A 19,228-nucleotide genomic window follows, 5' to 3' on the forward strand; every position below is an offset into this window, starting at 1 on the left:
CTTGCCAAGCCGCTGAGTTTATTCCTGTATATATATTGTAAATATATTCTCCCCGTAACATCTTTGGTGGAGGTGGGGGTATTAACTTCACGCAAGACGAAGCTTCGCAGCGGGCGCCTAGTTGCCTCTCAATGGCGACGGAAGTCAACAATGCCACCCTTCAGCGGCTACTGTGCGTTCTCCAACCGGCCCGTCAACCCTCATTTGGAGCCCCCGAGAGACCCAGGTACCCTTTCGGGCACCGATAGCGTTGACGTAGAGACTGGCTAAAGACATACGAGCGTGTGGGCGTACGTATGCGATGGGACCAACGCTCATGCTGGCCAATGTGATTTTACCTAACAGACACCGCGAAGGTCTGGTATGAAACGCACGAGGAAGAGCTGACCAGCTGGGAGTTATGCAAGCAAAAGCTTCGGGAGCTATTTGGCAGACCTCTGGGACGTCAGCGCTCCGCCCAAAAAGAGCTCGCGTCTCGTGTTTCAGACATGCACCGAATCCTACCTTACGTACATTCAGGACGTGCTTGCTTTGTGCCGCAGGGTGGATTCGCAGATGTCGGAAGCCGATAAGGTTGCCCATGTCATCAAGGGTATAGCAGATGATGCCTTTCACCTGCTTGTATTCAAGAACTCATCTACCGTACAAGATCATTTCTGAATGCCGGCGCTTTGAGGAAGCCCAAGAGCCGCCGTGTTCTCCACCAGTTTACACGCCTACCTAACACGGCTGCTACATCCACCTGCGAAGACCCCCGCCTGCCTTCTACGGAAAGTTCCAGTGATGTCCCATTGTCCACCGAAAATCACGCTCACGCTCACGTCACCCAACCCTCAACTCCGACAACCATCACGCCACCGTCTCCCTCATCCAGTCCGTCGTGCGTCAGGAACTGGCCAACGTCGGCCTGAACAACATCTGCTCAATTCATCGACCTGAATATGCTCCACCAACTCCAACTGTTGCTGTCACACCGAACCGACGTTTTTCCGCTCCCCACGTTATCGTACCCGGCGGAATGGCGCACACCAGACGACCGGCCAATATGCTTCAACTGCGGTCGTGTAGGCCATATTTCTCGTCACTGCCGTTCATGGTCTAACTCGACACCATGGCCTTACTTTCCGTCCCATCGCCCCTCCCGGTAATCCACGCTCATCGCCGCAAACACAGCCGCTCACGCCTGACACTTCTTTGCCCACTCGACTCAGCCGCTCACCTTCGCCGCAACGCCGTTTTTCCCGCTCGCCCCCATCTCGTCGATCGCCGTCCCCAAGCTCCTTCCGGCGCTCACCTCCGGAAAACTGACGGGAGCAGCTCCTAGAGGTGATGCTGCAATCACGACCCGATGCCAAAATCCTCTACTGACCCTGCCCGCACATCGGAAACTATCAGTGTAGACGTGGACGTTGTACCAGTTACGGCCCTTATTGACACTGGCGCGCACGTGTCTGTTATGAACGCTGACCTCAGAACACGCCTAAAAAAAAGTCGTTACTCCTGCCCCAAGCCCTGTCGTCCGAACTGCCGATGGTGGAACAGCTGCCGTGATTGGTGTGTGTTCAGCTCGTGTGACCGTCGCCGGACACCACACATCGGTATGTTTTTACGTCCTAGAACATTGCCCTCACGACCTAATTTTGGGACTTGATTTCTTGTCGGAACACTCGGCCTTGATAGACTGTTCTGCCGGCGTTGTGCAACTCGCTCTACCTACTGCTGTTGACCCTCCCGGTTGCCCTCCAAGCCGGCTCTGTTCCGCAGACCACCTTCGTCTTCCTCCACGGACAGTTACTTACGTCGGCGTCTCACCTGTACCACCTGTACCCGACGGTGACTATATAGTGTCTCCCAATCTTGAAGTCCTGCTTTCGCAAAAACGTTGCGTTTCCGCACACTCTCGTTACTATAACGGACAACGCCTCCTGTCTACCGCTAGTGAATTTGGCCTATGTCCACAAGTTCTCCCTCGTGGCATTTCACTTGCGGAAATCATGCCGGCGGCCGACTGCCACATTTCAACTCTAAGTTACGACAGAGATTCGTGTGCAGAGAAACCTTCCCCTACTACTCCATCAGAACAAGGTGCCTTAACTCAGATGATTGCACCCGATTTACCTACCCAAACATGCTGATGAACTGCGCGCTCTCCTTGCGTCCTTTGGGACATCTTCGACCTTGGCGACCGCCCTCTCGGACAAACGTCAGTTGTTAAACATCGGATTGACACAGGCGATGCGAGACCAATTCATCGGCGACCCTACCGCGTCTCCCATACTGAGCGACAAATCATCCAAAAAGAAGTCGACAAAATGCTTTCTCGGAATATCATCGAGCCTCCAGCAGTCCATGGGCGTCCCCTGTTGTATTGTTAAGAAGAAGGACAACAGTTGGCGATTTTGCGTTGATTATCGGCATTTGAACAAGATCACAAAGAAGGACGTCTATCCTCTGCCACGCATTGACGACGCCCTGGATTGCCTTCACGGTGCACAATATTTTTCTTCAATCGACCTTCGCTCCGGGTACTGGCAAATTGCCGTTGACGAGATGGACCGTGAGAAGACGGCCTTTATCACTCCCGACGGCCTTTACCAGTTTAAAGTGATGCCGTTCGGTTTGTGCAATGCGCCCGCCACGTTTGAACGTATGATGGATGCCCTGTTGCATGGCTTCAAGTGGTCCATCTGCCTCTGCTACCTGGATGACGTAATCGTTTTTTCTCCATCCTTTGTGACGCACCTTGAAAGGCTATCGAAGATCTTATCTGTCTTCCGTAAGGCGGGCCTGCAGCTAAATTCGGCCAAGTGCCACTTCGGCCGTCGTGAAATTTCTGTGCTCGGGCATCTCGTTGATTCCTTCGGTGTTCGCCCTGATCAAGATAAAATACGGGCTGTGAAAGATTTTCCTGTGCCAACTTGTTCCAAAGACGTTCGCAGTTTCTTCGGCCTCTGTTCTTACTTCCGTCGTTTTGTCAAAAACTTTGCCGACGTCGCGCGCCCTCTCACTCAGCTCCTCAAGAAAGACGCTGCCTTCGTCTGGGGTCCTGAGCAAGCGGATGCGTTCTCCAATCTGGTACAACTGCTTACCTCTCCACCTATTCTCGCCCACTTTGACGTATCAGCTCCAACAGAAGTCCGTACCGACGCAAGCGGTCATGACATCGGTGCAGTCCTGGCCAAGACACAAGGTCGGGTACGCGTTGTTGCCTATGCCAGCCGCCTTCTTTTTCCTGCTGAGCGCAAGTACTCCATTACTCAACGCGAATGTCTGGCGCTCGTTTGGGCAGTCGGAAAATTTCGCCCCTATTTGTACGGCCGGCCATTCACAGTCATCACTGATCACCATGCCTTGTGTTGGCTTTCGTCCCTGAAAGACCCTTCAGACCGCCTTGGTCGTTGGGCTCTGCGCCACCAAGAATTCGACTACTCAGTTGTGTACAAAACCGGCCGCTTGCACCAAGATACCGACTGTTTGTCCCGATTCCTGTTGACCCCCAGACAGTTCTACGGCCAACCTTTCTACCAACGTTTTCTCTCTGTCCGCTTTTCACGACATTGGAATCGAGCAACGGCGGGACACCTTCTTGCACGATATCATCCAAAGGCTAACATCCGCGACGCCCGACCCTTCCCTTAGAATGTTTGAGCTTCATGATGGTGTATTGTACCGTTGCAACATGCGTCCTGACGGCCCCGACAGACTACTCGTCGTTCCTCCTCACCTGCGTCAGACTGTTCTCGCCCAGCTTCACGATATGCCGACAGCCGGTCACCTCGGCGTTTCACGGACCTATGACAGAGTTCGCCGGCGCTTCTTCTGGCTGGGCTGTACCGCGACGTCTCCCGTTATATTGCTGCCTGTGATCTTTGTCAAAGACGAAAAAAAAACCTACTATCCTGCCGGACGCCTTCAGCGCTCGACATACCATCAGAGCCATTCTACCGTGTGGGTGTTGATCTCCTTGGCCCTTTTCCTACGTCCACTGCGGGCAATAGGTGGATTGCAGTAGCAACTGATTATGCAACCCGATACGCGATCACACGGGCTCTTCCAACTAGCTGTGCAACTGACGTTGCCGACTTCTCCTCGAGGACGTCATCCTACACCCACGGCGCCCCTCGGCTCCTCCCCGACCGAGGAAGCTACTTCCTTTCGAAAGTGTTTGATGACCTCCTACGCTGCTTGCCACCACACAAAGCTTTCAACTGCTTATCATCCGCAAACCAACGGCCTAACCGAGCGCCTCACGAACTCTTACTGACATGCTATCCATGTATGTCTCCGCTGACCATCGCGACTGGGACACTACGTTACCGTTTGCTACCTTCGCTTATAATTCTTCTCGACACGATACCGCTGGATTCTCTCCATTTTTCCTTTTTCGGCCGCGACCCTACGCTACCCTTCGACACACTCCTGCCGTTTAGACTGAGTTATACGTCGGAGTACGCTCGGGAGGCAATAACGAAGGTCCGAGAGGCGCGCCAAGTTGCTCGACGCCGACTAGCGGACTCGCAGGACCACCAGAGGCGTATATATGACACCCACCACCGCGACGTTCACTACTCACCCGGCATTCTGCTTCTGCTTTGGTCCCCCACGCGCCGCCTGGGGCTTTCGAGAAGTTACTCCCACGCTATTCAGGCCCTTACCGCATCTTACGGCAGTGACCGCCGTCACCTACGAAATCGCCCCTAGTAACCCCACCGTCGTTCACCCTCGCACTGACGTAGTTCATGCTACGCGGATAAAGCCATATACTCGACTGCCTCCTGATGACCACTGGGTCGGTGCTTGAGCCGCCGGGAAATAATGTAACGGGCTGAAAAGGACAACGAAGAAGGCAAGAAAGAGGACGACGTTGACAGACCCTGCAAGCTGGGCGCCATCTTGCCAGCCGCTCAGTTTATTCTCTTTATATATAATGTAAATATATTCTCCCCGTAACAATATGTGCACTGTTGATATTCATGTCCAGCTTCGCTACAGCGGAATCAGAGAGGACGCCGATCACGTGCACGCCATGTGTCTCATTTCCGCGGGGCCAGTCGATGGCCGTTGTAATACGGGGCCGCTTGGGCTTTCTGCAGCATGGCGGGGGTCGTGATGTGGAGCAGAATTGCAGGTGTCGTCGGTTGCCTAAAAGCTTGAGCATACGACATTCGGGGGAAGTCATTCGGCGGGTGAGGTTCTCTCATGAAAGGCGGTTCTCTTAGAGCATGCTGGACGTCGTCTCGACCAACGCTGGAGAACTAGGAATAGTGGGGGTGAGGGTACCGACAGCTTCTGAAGTTCTTCGCGTATTACTGTGCGTATGAGCTCTCGCAAGAAATCCATGGGCCCACCGAATGCTCCGAAGTAATACATAGTTGAGGCAGCGTTGACTTGTCGTTCGTATGATGTAGCCCGTTGCCTAACAGTACTTTCAAAGGTTACGGCTTTAGAAAGAAATTCTGACACACTCTTGTGCCCACTGTGCACAAGCCCACCAAAAAGGTGCTGTTTCACTCAACGGATGGGCAACCGCATCTTTTTCTCTTTTCACATGTTGGGGTCAGCTCACCGGAAATGATGCTACATGTCTTCGACTAAATTGCAACATTTTCGTTCGGCATTTGGATGTGAGAGTGGATATCACGCACAGCTCGCCCCCGAAGATCAGGGCTGGCATAAGTCCCAAGAAGCGGGTGTTTGAAGTCTTGTCATGACGCTAAGATGCATGCACGGTTCTCGTAACAAACACGTGCGCCACCCATGGGACTGAAATAGACGTGCCGCAGTTTGTTTGTGTCGTTTCACTTGATGTGCATGGCAGAAACTCGTATTGAGACGAGCCACATCGTAATGCGCAGTGCCGTAAAAGGAATTCGGTGTTCGAGGATTGGGCAGTGGCATTGTGCCTTTCTTACTGGTTGGGTTGGTGTCGGTTGCAATGGTCGGAGGCGTCATGTTGTCTGGGAGCCGTCCAAACTAAGGAGCTTGTCCTCGGATCCTTTCGCTGGCGCGGTCCACAGGCGTAACCACCGGCACGTTGCTTGAGCTCTTGCTACTCTGAGGGGTGCAATGCATAGATTACACCGAAGTTCCACCAGCTTGTCACGTGGTAGGTTCTGTAGGGGCAAGAAGAGCGGGACAGCAAGACACGAATGTCAAACACTATCCACTGCTAGCTCTCTTGGTCTTTGTCTTCGTCTTTTCATGTGGCAATATAGAAGGGAACAGACACGAAAAAGAGATGCAAAAACAAAGAGCGGTACAGAAAGCGAAGGAAAGACAGAAATAGCGAGAAATGAAGAGAGCGAAAAAAGGGCGAAAGTGAAATAAAAATACAAAAAGGGAGAAAAAATTAAATAAAAAATAGAATACACAGATACAAAAAGGGATTCAAGGAACATAGAGAACGATAAAGAAGAAAGAAAAAAAAAGAGACGGAAGGCCACCCAGTTGCGCTCTTCCTTCAGCCTTGGCACCTCTAGAGCGAAGCTGCCATAATGTTTTTTCACTGCAGTTTTAACACTTCTACATGGAATTGTTCACATGTGAACACAAGTCAGAAAGGTTTAAAGGGACGGAAAGAACGAGGTCCACTAGAACTCTTTTACCAATCTTCTTAAGACTGTGGCTTATGCGATGCAGATATGACACCAACACCACTTTTTTGTTTCCACTTGTCCGCAACGTGCAGCAACTGCCGGCCTGTCTACCAGAGAAAGCGTCTGTGACCCGGAGCACCATCCACACAATCGGGGACGTCCAGCTTCCGGTCAATGCCAGTAAGGTTCTTTGCCGACGAGTGAAATCCGTCATTGAACCAAGGAAGTCGGCGCCAGATTGACTAGCCATGGCGAGGAAGATGGCAGCAATCCACCTGACACCGACGCTGACCGATGCGTCTCGGAAGAAGTCGACGTACTTCAAAGGTTGTCTGTATTCGTCCCTACGTACGCGCTGAACGGTACTGTTACACACCTAAGGGACAACTCGTTGTTCCGGTTTCCGGGTGATATGAATGTGGTTTAACTGTGCTTGAGAAAAGAACGAACGATTCAATGCATTGGCAGCCTCTATATCCGTGTTTGTCAAGAGAAATTACCCACGCCCTAAAAGGGTCCATATAGAGGCGAGTACGCTGTGCCAGTACCCTAATCAGGACGCCCTTTCTCGAGATCTAGACAAGGTGAAGGACTGTGCTTGCAAATGTGCTTTTTCTGCTAAAACACACGAAGATGAATGTCCGTTCCGCGTAAATATTTCAGAGAGGGGCTCTTCGTAGGACTGCTAGCAGAAAGCAAGATTCCAATCATTAAATATCCGTTTATAATGAGCAGTTCTCGCGATCTAATCAACTTTTTAATCGATGTAGTCGACGATGTAAAGCATAGGCATGTATAGCAAAGGGATAGGAAAGGCAAGCGATCGCGAGGATGAGGTATGTGAGGATGAGGAGGATGGACAAGGTGCAGGGAGAGGGTGAAGCATATCATAGTCATTACGACCTCACGCAGACAAAATTATGTATAGCCGTATATAAGAAAGGGATGGGAAAGCAAAGTGAAGATGATGACAGAAAGGAGGGAGGGAGAGGGTAATGCATAGCGTAGTCATGTATGTCGTCATGCAGGCAACATCACGTATAGCGTGGCCCTGTATAGCAAGCGGGTGCAAAATAAATGGAGGGTGAGGAGGGCAAGGAGAAAAGAGGTTAAAGCGAAGCATAGTCATGTATGGCGTTAGGCTGACAGAATCATGCATAGCACAGCCACCTATAGCTTAACCATGTATAGGACGGGGCCGGAATGGGAAGTGATGGTGAGGAGGAAGGCAAAGAGTAGAGGTGTATGCTGTCATCTAATGTCGCTTGGCGTCACGCAGGCCAAATCATGTATATCACTGGCAACTATAGCAAATGAGTGGGAAAGGTAAGTGAGGGTGATGAGAGGAAAGATCATAGCATAATTGTGTATAGTGTTGCATAGCAATTGGGCAAAAAAGTGAAATGAGAGTAAGGAGGATCGATGTGAGAGAAAGTAGGAGAGAAAAGAAGAAGGTAGAGGGAGCCAATGCATCACAAATTGTTCCCTTTCCCGCCATAGATGCTTTGCTTGATGTATGGTTAGAACGCCAGGGCACGCTTTACGGTGAGCGCGAGGGTGGCTGAAGGAACACAGATCATTCATTGACGCTCAGAGGCTGCGCTCGTCCGGTCCACTTCTACTCTGGCGTCTCGTCCCAAGTGCCAACGCACGCTCCCTGAGTTCATCGATGACGGACAGGCGATTCGCTGCTCCGCACTTCCTACAGCTTTCACGTTCAGTGCAACAGCATCATTCTTTTAGATGCGAAGTATCTTAAGGCGGAGCTCAATCCGGTGGTGGTGGTGGTGTGCGGCGTGACCACCCTTACTGCGCATGCGCATACCCTCTCCACGCACCTCCTCTCCACTCACCTCTCCCCTTTCCCATCTCCACACACCCTCTCCACTTTCGCCCTCCCCTTCCCCTCTCCACTTTCCCTCTCCCCTCCCCTTCCTATACCCCTCTCCCCTCCCCCTTTCCACTCTTCCTCTGAAACGCGGGCTAGACATGCCGAATTCTCTCCTGCGCAACGCCGCGATAAGCTCGAGCGCATGCGCGTCTCCTCCCTTCTCTCTCCTCTTCTACGTTGCCCCCCTCTCGCCCGCCTGTCGACCGCGTTCCCCGCTCGCCCTGTGAGAATTAACGGCCAGGCTAGATGGAAGATACGACGCGCGTAGCGTCCCTCTTCGCGTTCCACGACGCGAGGTCGGTAGCATGCCCAACGAACGCCAACGGAACGCGATCGTGCAAGTGCTCCGGCTTCGCATCGCCTCATGGTCCCATTTAGCGGGAGATGGTGTATTATTTTTTGTTTTTTGCTTTCTTCCAACACAGGAGACGAAGCTCTCGGTGAACCTCTGTTGAAACGAGATGTCCTTTACGTACAAGCCAAATGATCCTTGGCCTGTTCCTGTCTTGGCAAAGTTTGTTGAAGTCCGTGAATACAAAGGCTTTCATATAATATACACGGTGAGTGTCAGTCTTTTCCGTACCAAAAATCTATGACTTCGTATAACCTTTATTAAAGACCAACAGAAGTGTATCGTATGATAACATTAGAAATAACGGAGTTTGACGGGCTCACAACATACAACTCTAACGAGTCACTTTATAGAGTGGCGTGGGCGCGCACAAAGAAATTGATTTGCCGCTGCGCTGTGGTAAAATCTGCGAAGTGAAACCTGATCAAGAGACAGTGCTGTCAGTTAACTGCTCTCACACTCTGTACCTAAACATGAAAGCGCTTCGAAGAAATGAAAATGAGCCCTTAGCTACGAGAGTTTGTCTTGGTAGTTTCCTATATGTAGCCTTCTTCTGTGTTCTAGGTAGTTACAGAATAGTGTCATCACATGCTCATGAAAAATAGTGCTACCATGTACATATGAAAGTGTAGGGCATTTGGCCGAAATTTGGTATAACATCTTTTAAACATAGTGACAATAGCGTAAACATCAATTTTGCCAGTGCTTCATATGGTGGTGTTGGCTAAACCCCGATTTAAAACGACGGGCATCAATAAATTCAATCGCAGGAACAGAGCAGAGATCACGAGTGGTCTCATTTAGAGTCTTTATTTGGCAGATTGTCTTCAGAGATTGCATTCAAGCTGTCTGGAACGTTTCCTTTTTGTCCTGTTCGGATTTTGTCCTTTTTGTCATGTTCCTTCTGTGTCCTGTTCGGATTCGCGCTATCCAGTACTGAAGAATATAAGCACTACATATCAGCTTACCGCGTCTGGTGTTGGTAACACCCAAGTTGCTGTTGGCATCGTTACGCACCTGTAAACAACTGGTTATATAAAACATGTGGGACTCTTCAACATATCAGTGTGCGTATACCACTTCCACATTTCTCTAGCGTCATGCCGTAACGTTTCGCTCAATGTGAAAAATTACGCCACAGTCACCATTCCGCGCATGCTTCGCATAACATCGATTCCCACGGTACGTGGGATCTGCCGAACTTTTTATGTCCCAAAACCATAATACTGCCACGTGCGTTTCTTTATCACTTTTGCTGTATTGAGTTTTTGGCCATAAAGACTGTCAGCCACGCTCAGCGCGAACCGCGCCTCATTGTTCGAGAAGCTTCGCGATCATTGTGGATCGTTTTGTTAAGATTGCGCGCAAGACGCGCACACTCGAGCTTATTCTAGAATTTGCACGACAGCCAGCGATAACGCTGGAATATTCGACGGCACATGTTTAAATGACGATGCGCTTCACCGCTCGTCAGTTGATCGACGGTCGACGCTCTGTTCGCCGCTATCAGTGCATACAGTGTGTATTGCTGTAAATTACCTTTCCGTTTCTCGGCCACAAGTTCGGCCAAATAAAGACTTTCATCTCGGACACGTCACCTGCGGTCTTCGTCCACGTCACGACCTCGTGACATCTGGTAGAGGTGCTTTTGCTCCATGTTCCGGACGCCCCCGTGAAGCCGTGAACCCAGTCCAAGTCGCAAAGAAGACGTCGACGCCAACCCCGACCAGGGTGCCAGCCGCAGACAACGAGGTCTAGCACCAGAGTACGGGCTTCTACCTGATAAGACCCGGAAGATACAGGCCATGACCACGACGGCGGCAACGATGACAGCCCCTGTGCTATCGCCCGCGGTAGTCGTACTACAACAACGCAGGGAGCCGCCAACGTTCCGCGGATCGTCATTTGAAGACCCGGAAAGCTGGCTAGAAGCGTACGACCGCGTCGCCGTCTTGAATAAATGGACCAGTGAGGACAAGCTACGGCACGCATACTTCGCCTTGGAAGACGCCGCGCAGACCTGGTCTCCATGCTTTACAGCTCCTGCTTTACTCCATGCGAGGAATAAAGCAAGAGCTGTTCGCGGGTCTGATGCGGCACCCACCGATTACTGTCCAGGAATTCATCTCCGAAGCGACGACCATCGAAAAGACGCTGGAGATGCGCACCCGACAATTCAATCGCCGCTCGCCGCCTGCGTAGGCAGACGTTCAACCACTCTTCTCCGACGACCTGCGTGAAACGATCCGAGCCATCGTGCGAGAGGAGCTGCGAAAGCTCGCACCTTTCGCACCGCCCGAAGTGACGTCGATTGCTGACGTTGTACGCGAGGAGATCCAACAGTCACTGGGTGTTCCTCAGCCGGCGCCGCCGCAGCTCCAAGCAGTCAGCTATGCTGCTGCAGCCCGACGCAACGCCCCCCCCCCCTCCTCGCCCACGTCACGACGCCGCACCGCCACAGCAGTTCCACCACCAGGCACCACCGACGCCAGCGCCGACGTCATACCGTCCGCCAGCCGGCCAGCGATACACGCCGAGGAAGACGGACGTTTGGCGCGCCTCTGACAACCGCCCGCTCTGCTACCACTGCGGGGAGGCCTGCCACACGTACCGCCGCTCTCAGTACCGACAGATGGGGCTTCGAGGATTCGCCGTCAAAGCGCCGCGCCCGCAGCCAGGCGAACGGCCTCGTGACATCGACGACTACGTCACCGGAACACAGTGGCAAGAACGACGACCTTCCCGCTCGCCTTCGCCGGGCCGCTATTTGTCACCGCACCGCCGGCAGTACACTGGCCCAAACCGAGGCCGGTCGCCTAGCCCGTATCCGGGAAACTAAGGGCAGCAACCGATAGAGGTGCGGTTGCTGTACGACGAAATTCCGAAGATTCTCCGCGGCCGCCGCCGACGACAACGCGACGAGACCTGCAGAACACGACGCGAAGCAGACGAAGCCCTGTCGACAAAACCTCGCGGACCGAACAAGACCCGACGACGCAACATGGAAGCAGCGGAACATACCGACGCAGCCGTGACCCGACGCCGCGACCCAACCACAACGCAAGACGACGAACTAGCGACCTCGACGTTCTCATCGATGGCCACAACGTCACCGCTCTCGTTAACACTGGGGCCCACTATTCTGCCGTCAATGGGCCATTCGCCACCAAGCTGAAGAAAGTAAAGACCGCTTGGAGTGGACCCGAAATCCGGACAGCTGGAGGCCACCTGATAACGCCGATTGGTGTCTGCACGGCGAGAGTCACCATCAACAACCGGACTTATCCTGTGAGCTCTGTAATCCTACAAAAATGTTCCCGGGATGTGATACTTGGAATGGACTTCCTACGTGACCACGGCGCCGTCATCGACCTGAGGTCTGCGTCGATAACACTAACCTCAGACAAAGCGCTCCCGCCCCGCGCGACGCCAGGGAACTATGCACTGAATGTGATCGAAGAGCAGGTGACCATTCCGCCGCGTTCCAGCGTCATTATTTCCGTCTGCACCGAAAAACCTGCGTACATGGAATGCGTCATCGAGGGCGATCAGCACCTACTCCTGAACCATCAAATTTGCGTCGCACGAGGTATAGCCGAGCTGCGTGGCGGTAAAGCAAAGGTAGTGCTCAAAAACTTCAGCCACGAATATAGGCACCTCAACATTGGTACGACGGTCGCCTACATCGAAGAATGTGTAGCCACCAGCGATGCTCTCGCCCTCTTCGATGCTGCCGAACCTGCTTGGACAAGTCGAGGTCCCGAACCAGATTTCGACGTCAACTCGAGCCTTCCGAAGGTCAAGCAAGACCAGCTCAAAACCCTGCTCCTGCAATACAAGGACTGCTTTTCATCGTCGTCCAGACTTCGGCAGACACCGATCGCAAGACATCGCATCATAACAGAAGAAATTACCCGGCCACTTCGTCAGAGCCCGTACAGAGTTTCGACACGAGAACGGGAGGCCATAAAGAAACAATTCGACGAAATGCTACGCGACGACATCATCCAGCCTTCAAAGAGTCCGTGGGTGTCGTCCGTGGTGTTAGTGGAGAAGAAGGATGGGACCCTACGTTTCTGCGTCGATTATCGTCGCCTGAACAAAATCACGAAAAGGACGTGTACCCTCTCCCACGTATAGACGACGCCCTAGATCGACTCCACAACGCGAAGTACTTTTCTTCGATGGACCTCAAGACCGGCTACTGGCAAATCGATGTCGACGAGAGAGACCGAGAAAAGACTGCCTTCATAAAACTGGATGGCCTGTCCGAGTTCAAGGTCATGCCCTTTGGTCTTTGCTCGGCACCTGCGACTTTCCAACGAGTCATGGATACTGTATTAGCTGTCTTGAAGTGGCAGACTTGCCTTGTTTACTTGGACGACGTCGTTGTGTTTTCCTCGAGCTTCGACGAACACCTCCAGAGTCTTCAATCCGTACTTCAAGCAATCAAGAACTCCGGGCTCACCCTGAAGCCAGAAAAGTGGCGCTTCGCGTACCAGGAGCTCTTGTTTTTGGGTCACGTGATCAGCAAGACTGGAGTGCTCCCAGACCCGCAGAAGACAGCTGCCATGGCCGCTTTCCCGCCAGCCACCGACAAGAAGGCGTTGCGCCGATTTCTCGGCTTGTGCGCCTATTACAGACGCTTTGTCAAACACTTTTCACGGATAGCCGATCCACTAACGCAGCTCACGAAGACCGACGTCGAATTCAGGTGCAAACAGCGCAAGTCGAAGCATTTCATGAACTCAAACGACGCCTGCAGACACCTCCGATACTTGCGCATTTCGACGAATACGCCGATACGGAGATTCACACCGATGCAAGCAGCGTAGGACTCGTTGCCGTCCTTGTGCAGCGGACGGGTGGACTGGGAAGGGTTATCAGCTATGCTAGCCGGTCGCTGTCTAAGGCAGAGGCCAACTATTCCACAACAGAAAAGGAGTGCCTCGCCATCATCTGGGCTACGTCAAAGTTTCGCCCCTACCTCTACGGCAGGCCCTTCAAAGTTGTGAGCGACCATCACGCCTTGTGCTGGCTAGCTAACTTGAAGGACCCTTCAGGTCGCCTCGCACGCTGGAGCCTAAGACTTCAAGAGTTTGACATTACCGTCGTGTACTAGTCCGGAAGGAAACACTTCGACGCCGACTGCCTGTCTCGTGCTCCCGTCGACCCACCACCGACCGACGACCCGGATGATGACAGCTTCTTGGGAGGCATAAGTGCCGACGACTTCGCCGAACGACAGCAAGCCGACCCGGAACTGAAGGGCCTTGTGGATTACCTCGAGGGCAGGGCCACCGTTGTTCCGAAGGTATTCACGCGGGGACTGACGTCGTTTTTCTTGCGCAACGGTGTTCTCCTAAAGAAGAACTTCTCACCGCTTCGAGCCGATTGCCTTCTCGTGGTACCCTCGACATTGCGGCCAGCGGTCCTCCAGGCTCTCCACGACGACCCGACGTCTGGACACCTGGGTGTTTCTCGCACGCTTGCAAGAATACAGGAGAAGTTCTACTGGTCGCGCCTTTACGCCCACGTCACCAGTTACGTAAAGACCTGCCGGGACTGTCAGCGACGCATTAAACCGCCCACTAGGCCAGCCGGACTTCGCAGGCTATCGAGCCACCTCGACGGCCGTTCCAGCAAATCGGGATGGACTTACTGGGGCCGTTCCCGACGTCCAATACCGAAAACAAGTGGATCGTCGTGGGAACTGACTATCTCACCCGCTACGCCGAGACAAAGGCCTTGCCCAAGGGCAGTGCCGCCGAGGTAGCCAACTTCTTCGTGGAGCTGTATCGTCTTGCGTCATGGCGCCCCTAGGTCCTCATCACAGACAGAGGTACCGCCTTTACTATGGACCTAACTCAGGCGATCTTCAAATACAGCGAGACGAGCCACCGCCACACCACCGCCTACCACCCGCGGACCAATGGCCTCACCGAGCGTCTAAATAAGACCATCGCCGACATGCTGGCCATGTACGTCGACGTCGAATACAAGACATGGGACGCCATCCTTCCGTACGTGACCTTCGCCTACAACACGGCCGTACAAGAAACGACACAGATGACGCCATATAAGTTGGTCTACAGACGGAGCCCGGCAACGACGCTCGACGCCATGTTACCAAACGTGACCGACGAGGAAAACATCGACGTGACCACCTATCTACAGCGCGCCGAAGAAGCACGACAGCTCGCCCGCCTACGGATCAAGAACCAGCAGACGACTGACAGCCGCCGCTACAACCTTCGACGACCACATGGAATACCAACCCGGTAACCGTGTATGAGTATGGACGCCAATACGCCGACGGGGACTTAGTGAGAAGCTTCTTCGACGATACCTCAGACCGTACAGGGTACTTCGACACCTCGGCGCACTCGACTACGAGGTTGTCCCTGACGGCATTACGAACTCTCTGCGGCGCCGTGCGCGACCTGAAGTCGTTCATGTCGTGCGCATCAAGCCATATTACGCGTGTTAGTGAATCTGAGGATTGTACTTTTGCTTATTGTTTGTTGTACTTTTTTGCTTTATTCTTGTTATTTATTGTTGTATGTATTGGCCACCCCCCCCCTCCAGCATTTCTTTGCATTTCTTTGCACGACCTCTGCCCGTGTGCTACAGCTGCGGCGTCGAGGGCCACATTGCGAGGTACTGCCATCGCCGCCAGCCACCGAGGTACAACCGCTCGACGACATCTGACCGACCTCGTGCGTCAAGTGCCTACATGTTCACAGGAAGCTCGGTCAACCAAAGACCATGGATGTTGCGAAACCCCTCTCCGGCCTCCGATCGCAGCTTGACACCACCGCCTGCTCCTCGCGTAAGCCGTTCGCCGTCTCCTCGGCCCCGATACCCGTCGCCCCCTCCGGAAAACTAGTCGACGCGGCCGTTGGAGGTGAGGTCGCTGGAACATTCTACGATTTCGACAGAAATACCTCCGTCAGTTTGTATGTTCAAGAATAAGGTGTGTGTGTGGATAGACAACGTTTGAACTATGGCCTTAGTGGACACAGGAGCAACCATTTCCGTTATGAGTTTCGCGTTCAAGCGCCTCCTCGGTCGAAAAGTGATGTTCTGCTGGGACCGTACCGATACGTTTCACGGAGTGAGTGGCATGCTCCTACATCCTGTTGGTGTGTGCAGTGTGGAAGTTAGCTTGGGTTGTCATGTATATAACGCAGAGTTCGTAGTTCTGCCTCATGCCACGCATGACGTAATACTGGGCCTGGATTTCCTGTAGCTGTGCAGTGCTAATGTTGATTGTCGAACGGGAGAAATTACCGTAGATTCGGGCATTCCGTCTGCGTTTATGGAACACCTGCCTTGTCACGAAAGTGCCCTTTACGTATGCACAGATACAATTGTTCCGCCGTTGTCAGCAAAGTGCTTCCCAGGTACATGTTCCCCCACAACCGACAAGACATTTGACGCTACCGTGGAACCGATTCACCTGAGTTGCATGAAGAAAAATGTTCTGATACCTTATTGTACGCTGTCAGTTGTTCAAGGGCGCACTAGCTTATGGACCATCAACTGTTCCAATGAACCCACGACACTGCCGAAGGGTCTGAAGCTTGCGGCGATTCGCGAACAGCAAGTAGTTTCTCTTGCCAACCTTGCAGAGAGCAGCGATTCCGCGGATGAGTCTGATTCTGATACTGTGCACGCCATAGACTCCTCAATTATGGCTATAATCAACAAAGAGCTCAGCACTAACCAGCGTCGTGAACTGGCGAGTATTCTCATGAAACACTCCGGACTTTTCGACTTTGCCCAGAAGGAGGATCCACCATCCTTTCCTCCTTCTCGCATACAGCACCGCATTGATACGGGATGTCATCGCCCTATCCGTCAGAAGCCATACCGTGTGTCACTTTCGGAGCGCAAAGTTATACATAAACAAGTTCAAGACATGCTAAAGAAAAATGTTATCCAGCTGTCGTGCAGTCCGTGGGCAGCGCCAGTAATCGTGGTGAAGAAAAAAGACGGCTCATGGCGCTTTTGCGTTGATTACCGTCGCCTCAACGCTATCACCAAAAAGGATGTATATCCTCTTCCACGGATCGATGACGCTATAGATTGCCTTTCATCGGCTTCTTACTTTTCTTCTGTCGATTTGCGGTCAGGCTATTGGGAGATACCAATGCACAAGGAAGATAAGGAAAAAACGGCATTTGTAACACCGGATGGACTTTTCGAATTTAATGTGATGCCGTTCGGGCTGTGTAATGCGCCAGCCACGTTAGAGCGCTTCATGGACAACATCTTGCGCGGTTTCAAATGGGAAGTCTGCATGTGTTATTTAGACGATGTAGTGATCTTTGGGCGCACGTTCCGTGAGCACAACACACGTCTCGACCTTGTGCTCGATTGTCTAAGCAAAGCACGTTTGGTGTTAAACTCAAAGAAATGCCATTATGGAGAGCGCCAAACACTCGTTCTTGGCCACTTGGTAGACAAAAAAGGCATACGACCTGATCCAGCGAAGACGGCTGCAGTGGAAGCCTTCAACCAGCCACGCTCAGTCAAAGAACTACGGAGTTTTCTGGGACTATGTTCGTACTTCCGTCGCTTTATTCCTGCATTCGCTATCATCGTGCACCCACTGACGTGCCTGCTTCAAAAAGGCCTACGGTTCGAATGGACCCCGGAATGTGCGTCCGCTTTTTGCGAACTCAACTTCCGATTGACGTCCCATCCGATTCTCCGACACTTCGACCCTATGCCTCCCACAGAAGTGCAGTCGGATGCTGGCGGCGTTGGTGTCGGTGCTGTTTTGGTTCAACGCGTCGATACCAAAGAATATGTCGTGGCGTATGCGAGTCGCTCCCTAAGCAGGTCTGAGCGTAACTACACCGTTACTGAACAGGAGTGTCTTGCTGTGGTCTTCGCAGTACAACGCTTCCGGTCATACCTATACGGACGCCCCTTCACCGTCGTGACCGACCATCATTCCCTGTGCTGGCTGGTAAATCTGCGCGATCCATCCGGTCGACTTGCACGTCGGACACTTCGTCTACAGGAGTAAGACTTCACGGTTTCATATAAAAGTGGTCGCCGGCACGCTGATGCAGACTGCCTTTCGCGGCTGCCGCTTCCCACGACGGTCTGTGACGCGGACAACTTCGACGGGCACATCGCATCGTTAGAGCCAGGCTTTCCTGACAAGAACACATTTAGGACTGAGCAGCAGAAGGAGAGTACTTTACACAAACTTCTTGCTAACGGACGAAAATCATCGGTCACACGTTTCTGCATACGCGACGAGCTACTATACAAGAAGAACTATTCTGCTACAGGTTCGCGATATCTTCTGGTAGTCCCGAAGAGTCTCCGCGTTTCCATTTTGAGAGCCATGCACGACGATCCAACATCCGGTCATTTTGGAGCAACGAGGACTCTCTACCGCCTTCAAGAAAGATTTTACTGGCCCAAGATGCATCAGACCACGCAACAATACGTGTCTAGCTGCAACGAATGTCAACGTCGCAAGCGTCCTACAAGTACGCCTCCTGGTCGACTACTCCCTTTGCCGCCACCAAGAACTCCATTTGAGCAAGTTGGAATTGACCTTCTTGGTCCCTTTCCGCGGTCCTCAAAGGGAAATCGTTGGATCGTCGTGTGCACCGATCATCTGACACGATACTGCGTGACGACTGCTATACCATCGGCTACTGCGCGTGACGTGTTCCTCTTCATGCTACACTTTGTGGTTCTCCGGCACGGACCTCCCAAAGTCGTTATAAGTGATCGTGGACGCCAGTTCACGGCAGACGTGGTCGAAGAGATGCTTCGTCTATGTGCTTCAAGTTTTCGGCACTCTACGCCCTATCACCCTCAAACGAACGGTCTTACTGAACGCACAAACAGAACTCTCACGAACATGCTGTCCATGTACGTCGCATCAGATCACAAAAACTGGGACGATGTTCTGCCTTTCATTACTTATGCATTCAACACCGCACAGCATGAAACTACCGGCTAGAGTCCCTTCTTTCTTCTTTATGCTAGACCGCCAGGCTATACACTCGACACGATTTAGACCACGACGATCTCTGCATTTCCAAGAATATGTGCCGTGCGGAAGAGGCCCGACGTCTCGCTCATTTGCGCACTCTTACTTCGCAAGAACGCTCGTGTTTACGGTTCGACCGCCGACGCCGACACGTGACATATGAACCCGGTGACTTCGTGTGGCTTTGGACACCATTCAGAAAACGTGGATTACGTCAAAAACTGCTGGCACACTATGTTGGACCCTATGTTGTTCTCGACCGCATAAGCGAAGTGACTTACCGCGTTGCTCGCCTCCACGCCAATGGCGACGTGCTGCAAAGACTGAACTTACGCATATTGCCCGTTTAAAGTCGTTCATTC

At 52.5% G+C, this 19,228-nt stretch overlaps 1 protein-coding gene across 1 annotated transcript in view; it reads right to left on the bottom strand.

Annotated features, from left to right (window-relative positions):
- Positions 1-19,228, bottom strand: part of LOC119403501 (uncharacterized) — a 68,780-nt gene that overhangs the window by 8,856 nt on the left and 40,696 nt on the right. Inside the window, exon 9 of the mRNA XM_037670433.1 lies at positions 822-907. Coding sequence (XP_037526361.1) covers positions 822-907 — 86 coding nt within the window. The remainder of the gene's footprint in view (positions 1-821; positions 908-19,228) is intronic.

The sequence above is a fragment of the Rhipicephalus sanguineus genome, chromosome 8 (assembly GCF_013339695.2).
Source record: "Rhipicephalus sanguineus isolate Rsan-2018 chromosome 8, BIME_Rsan_1.4, whole genome shotgun sequence".
Classification (NCBI taxonomy): domain Eukaryota; kingdom Metazoa; phylum Arthropoda; class Arachnida; order Ixodida; family Ixodidae; genus Rhipicephalus; species Rhipicephalus sanguineus.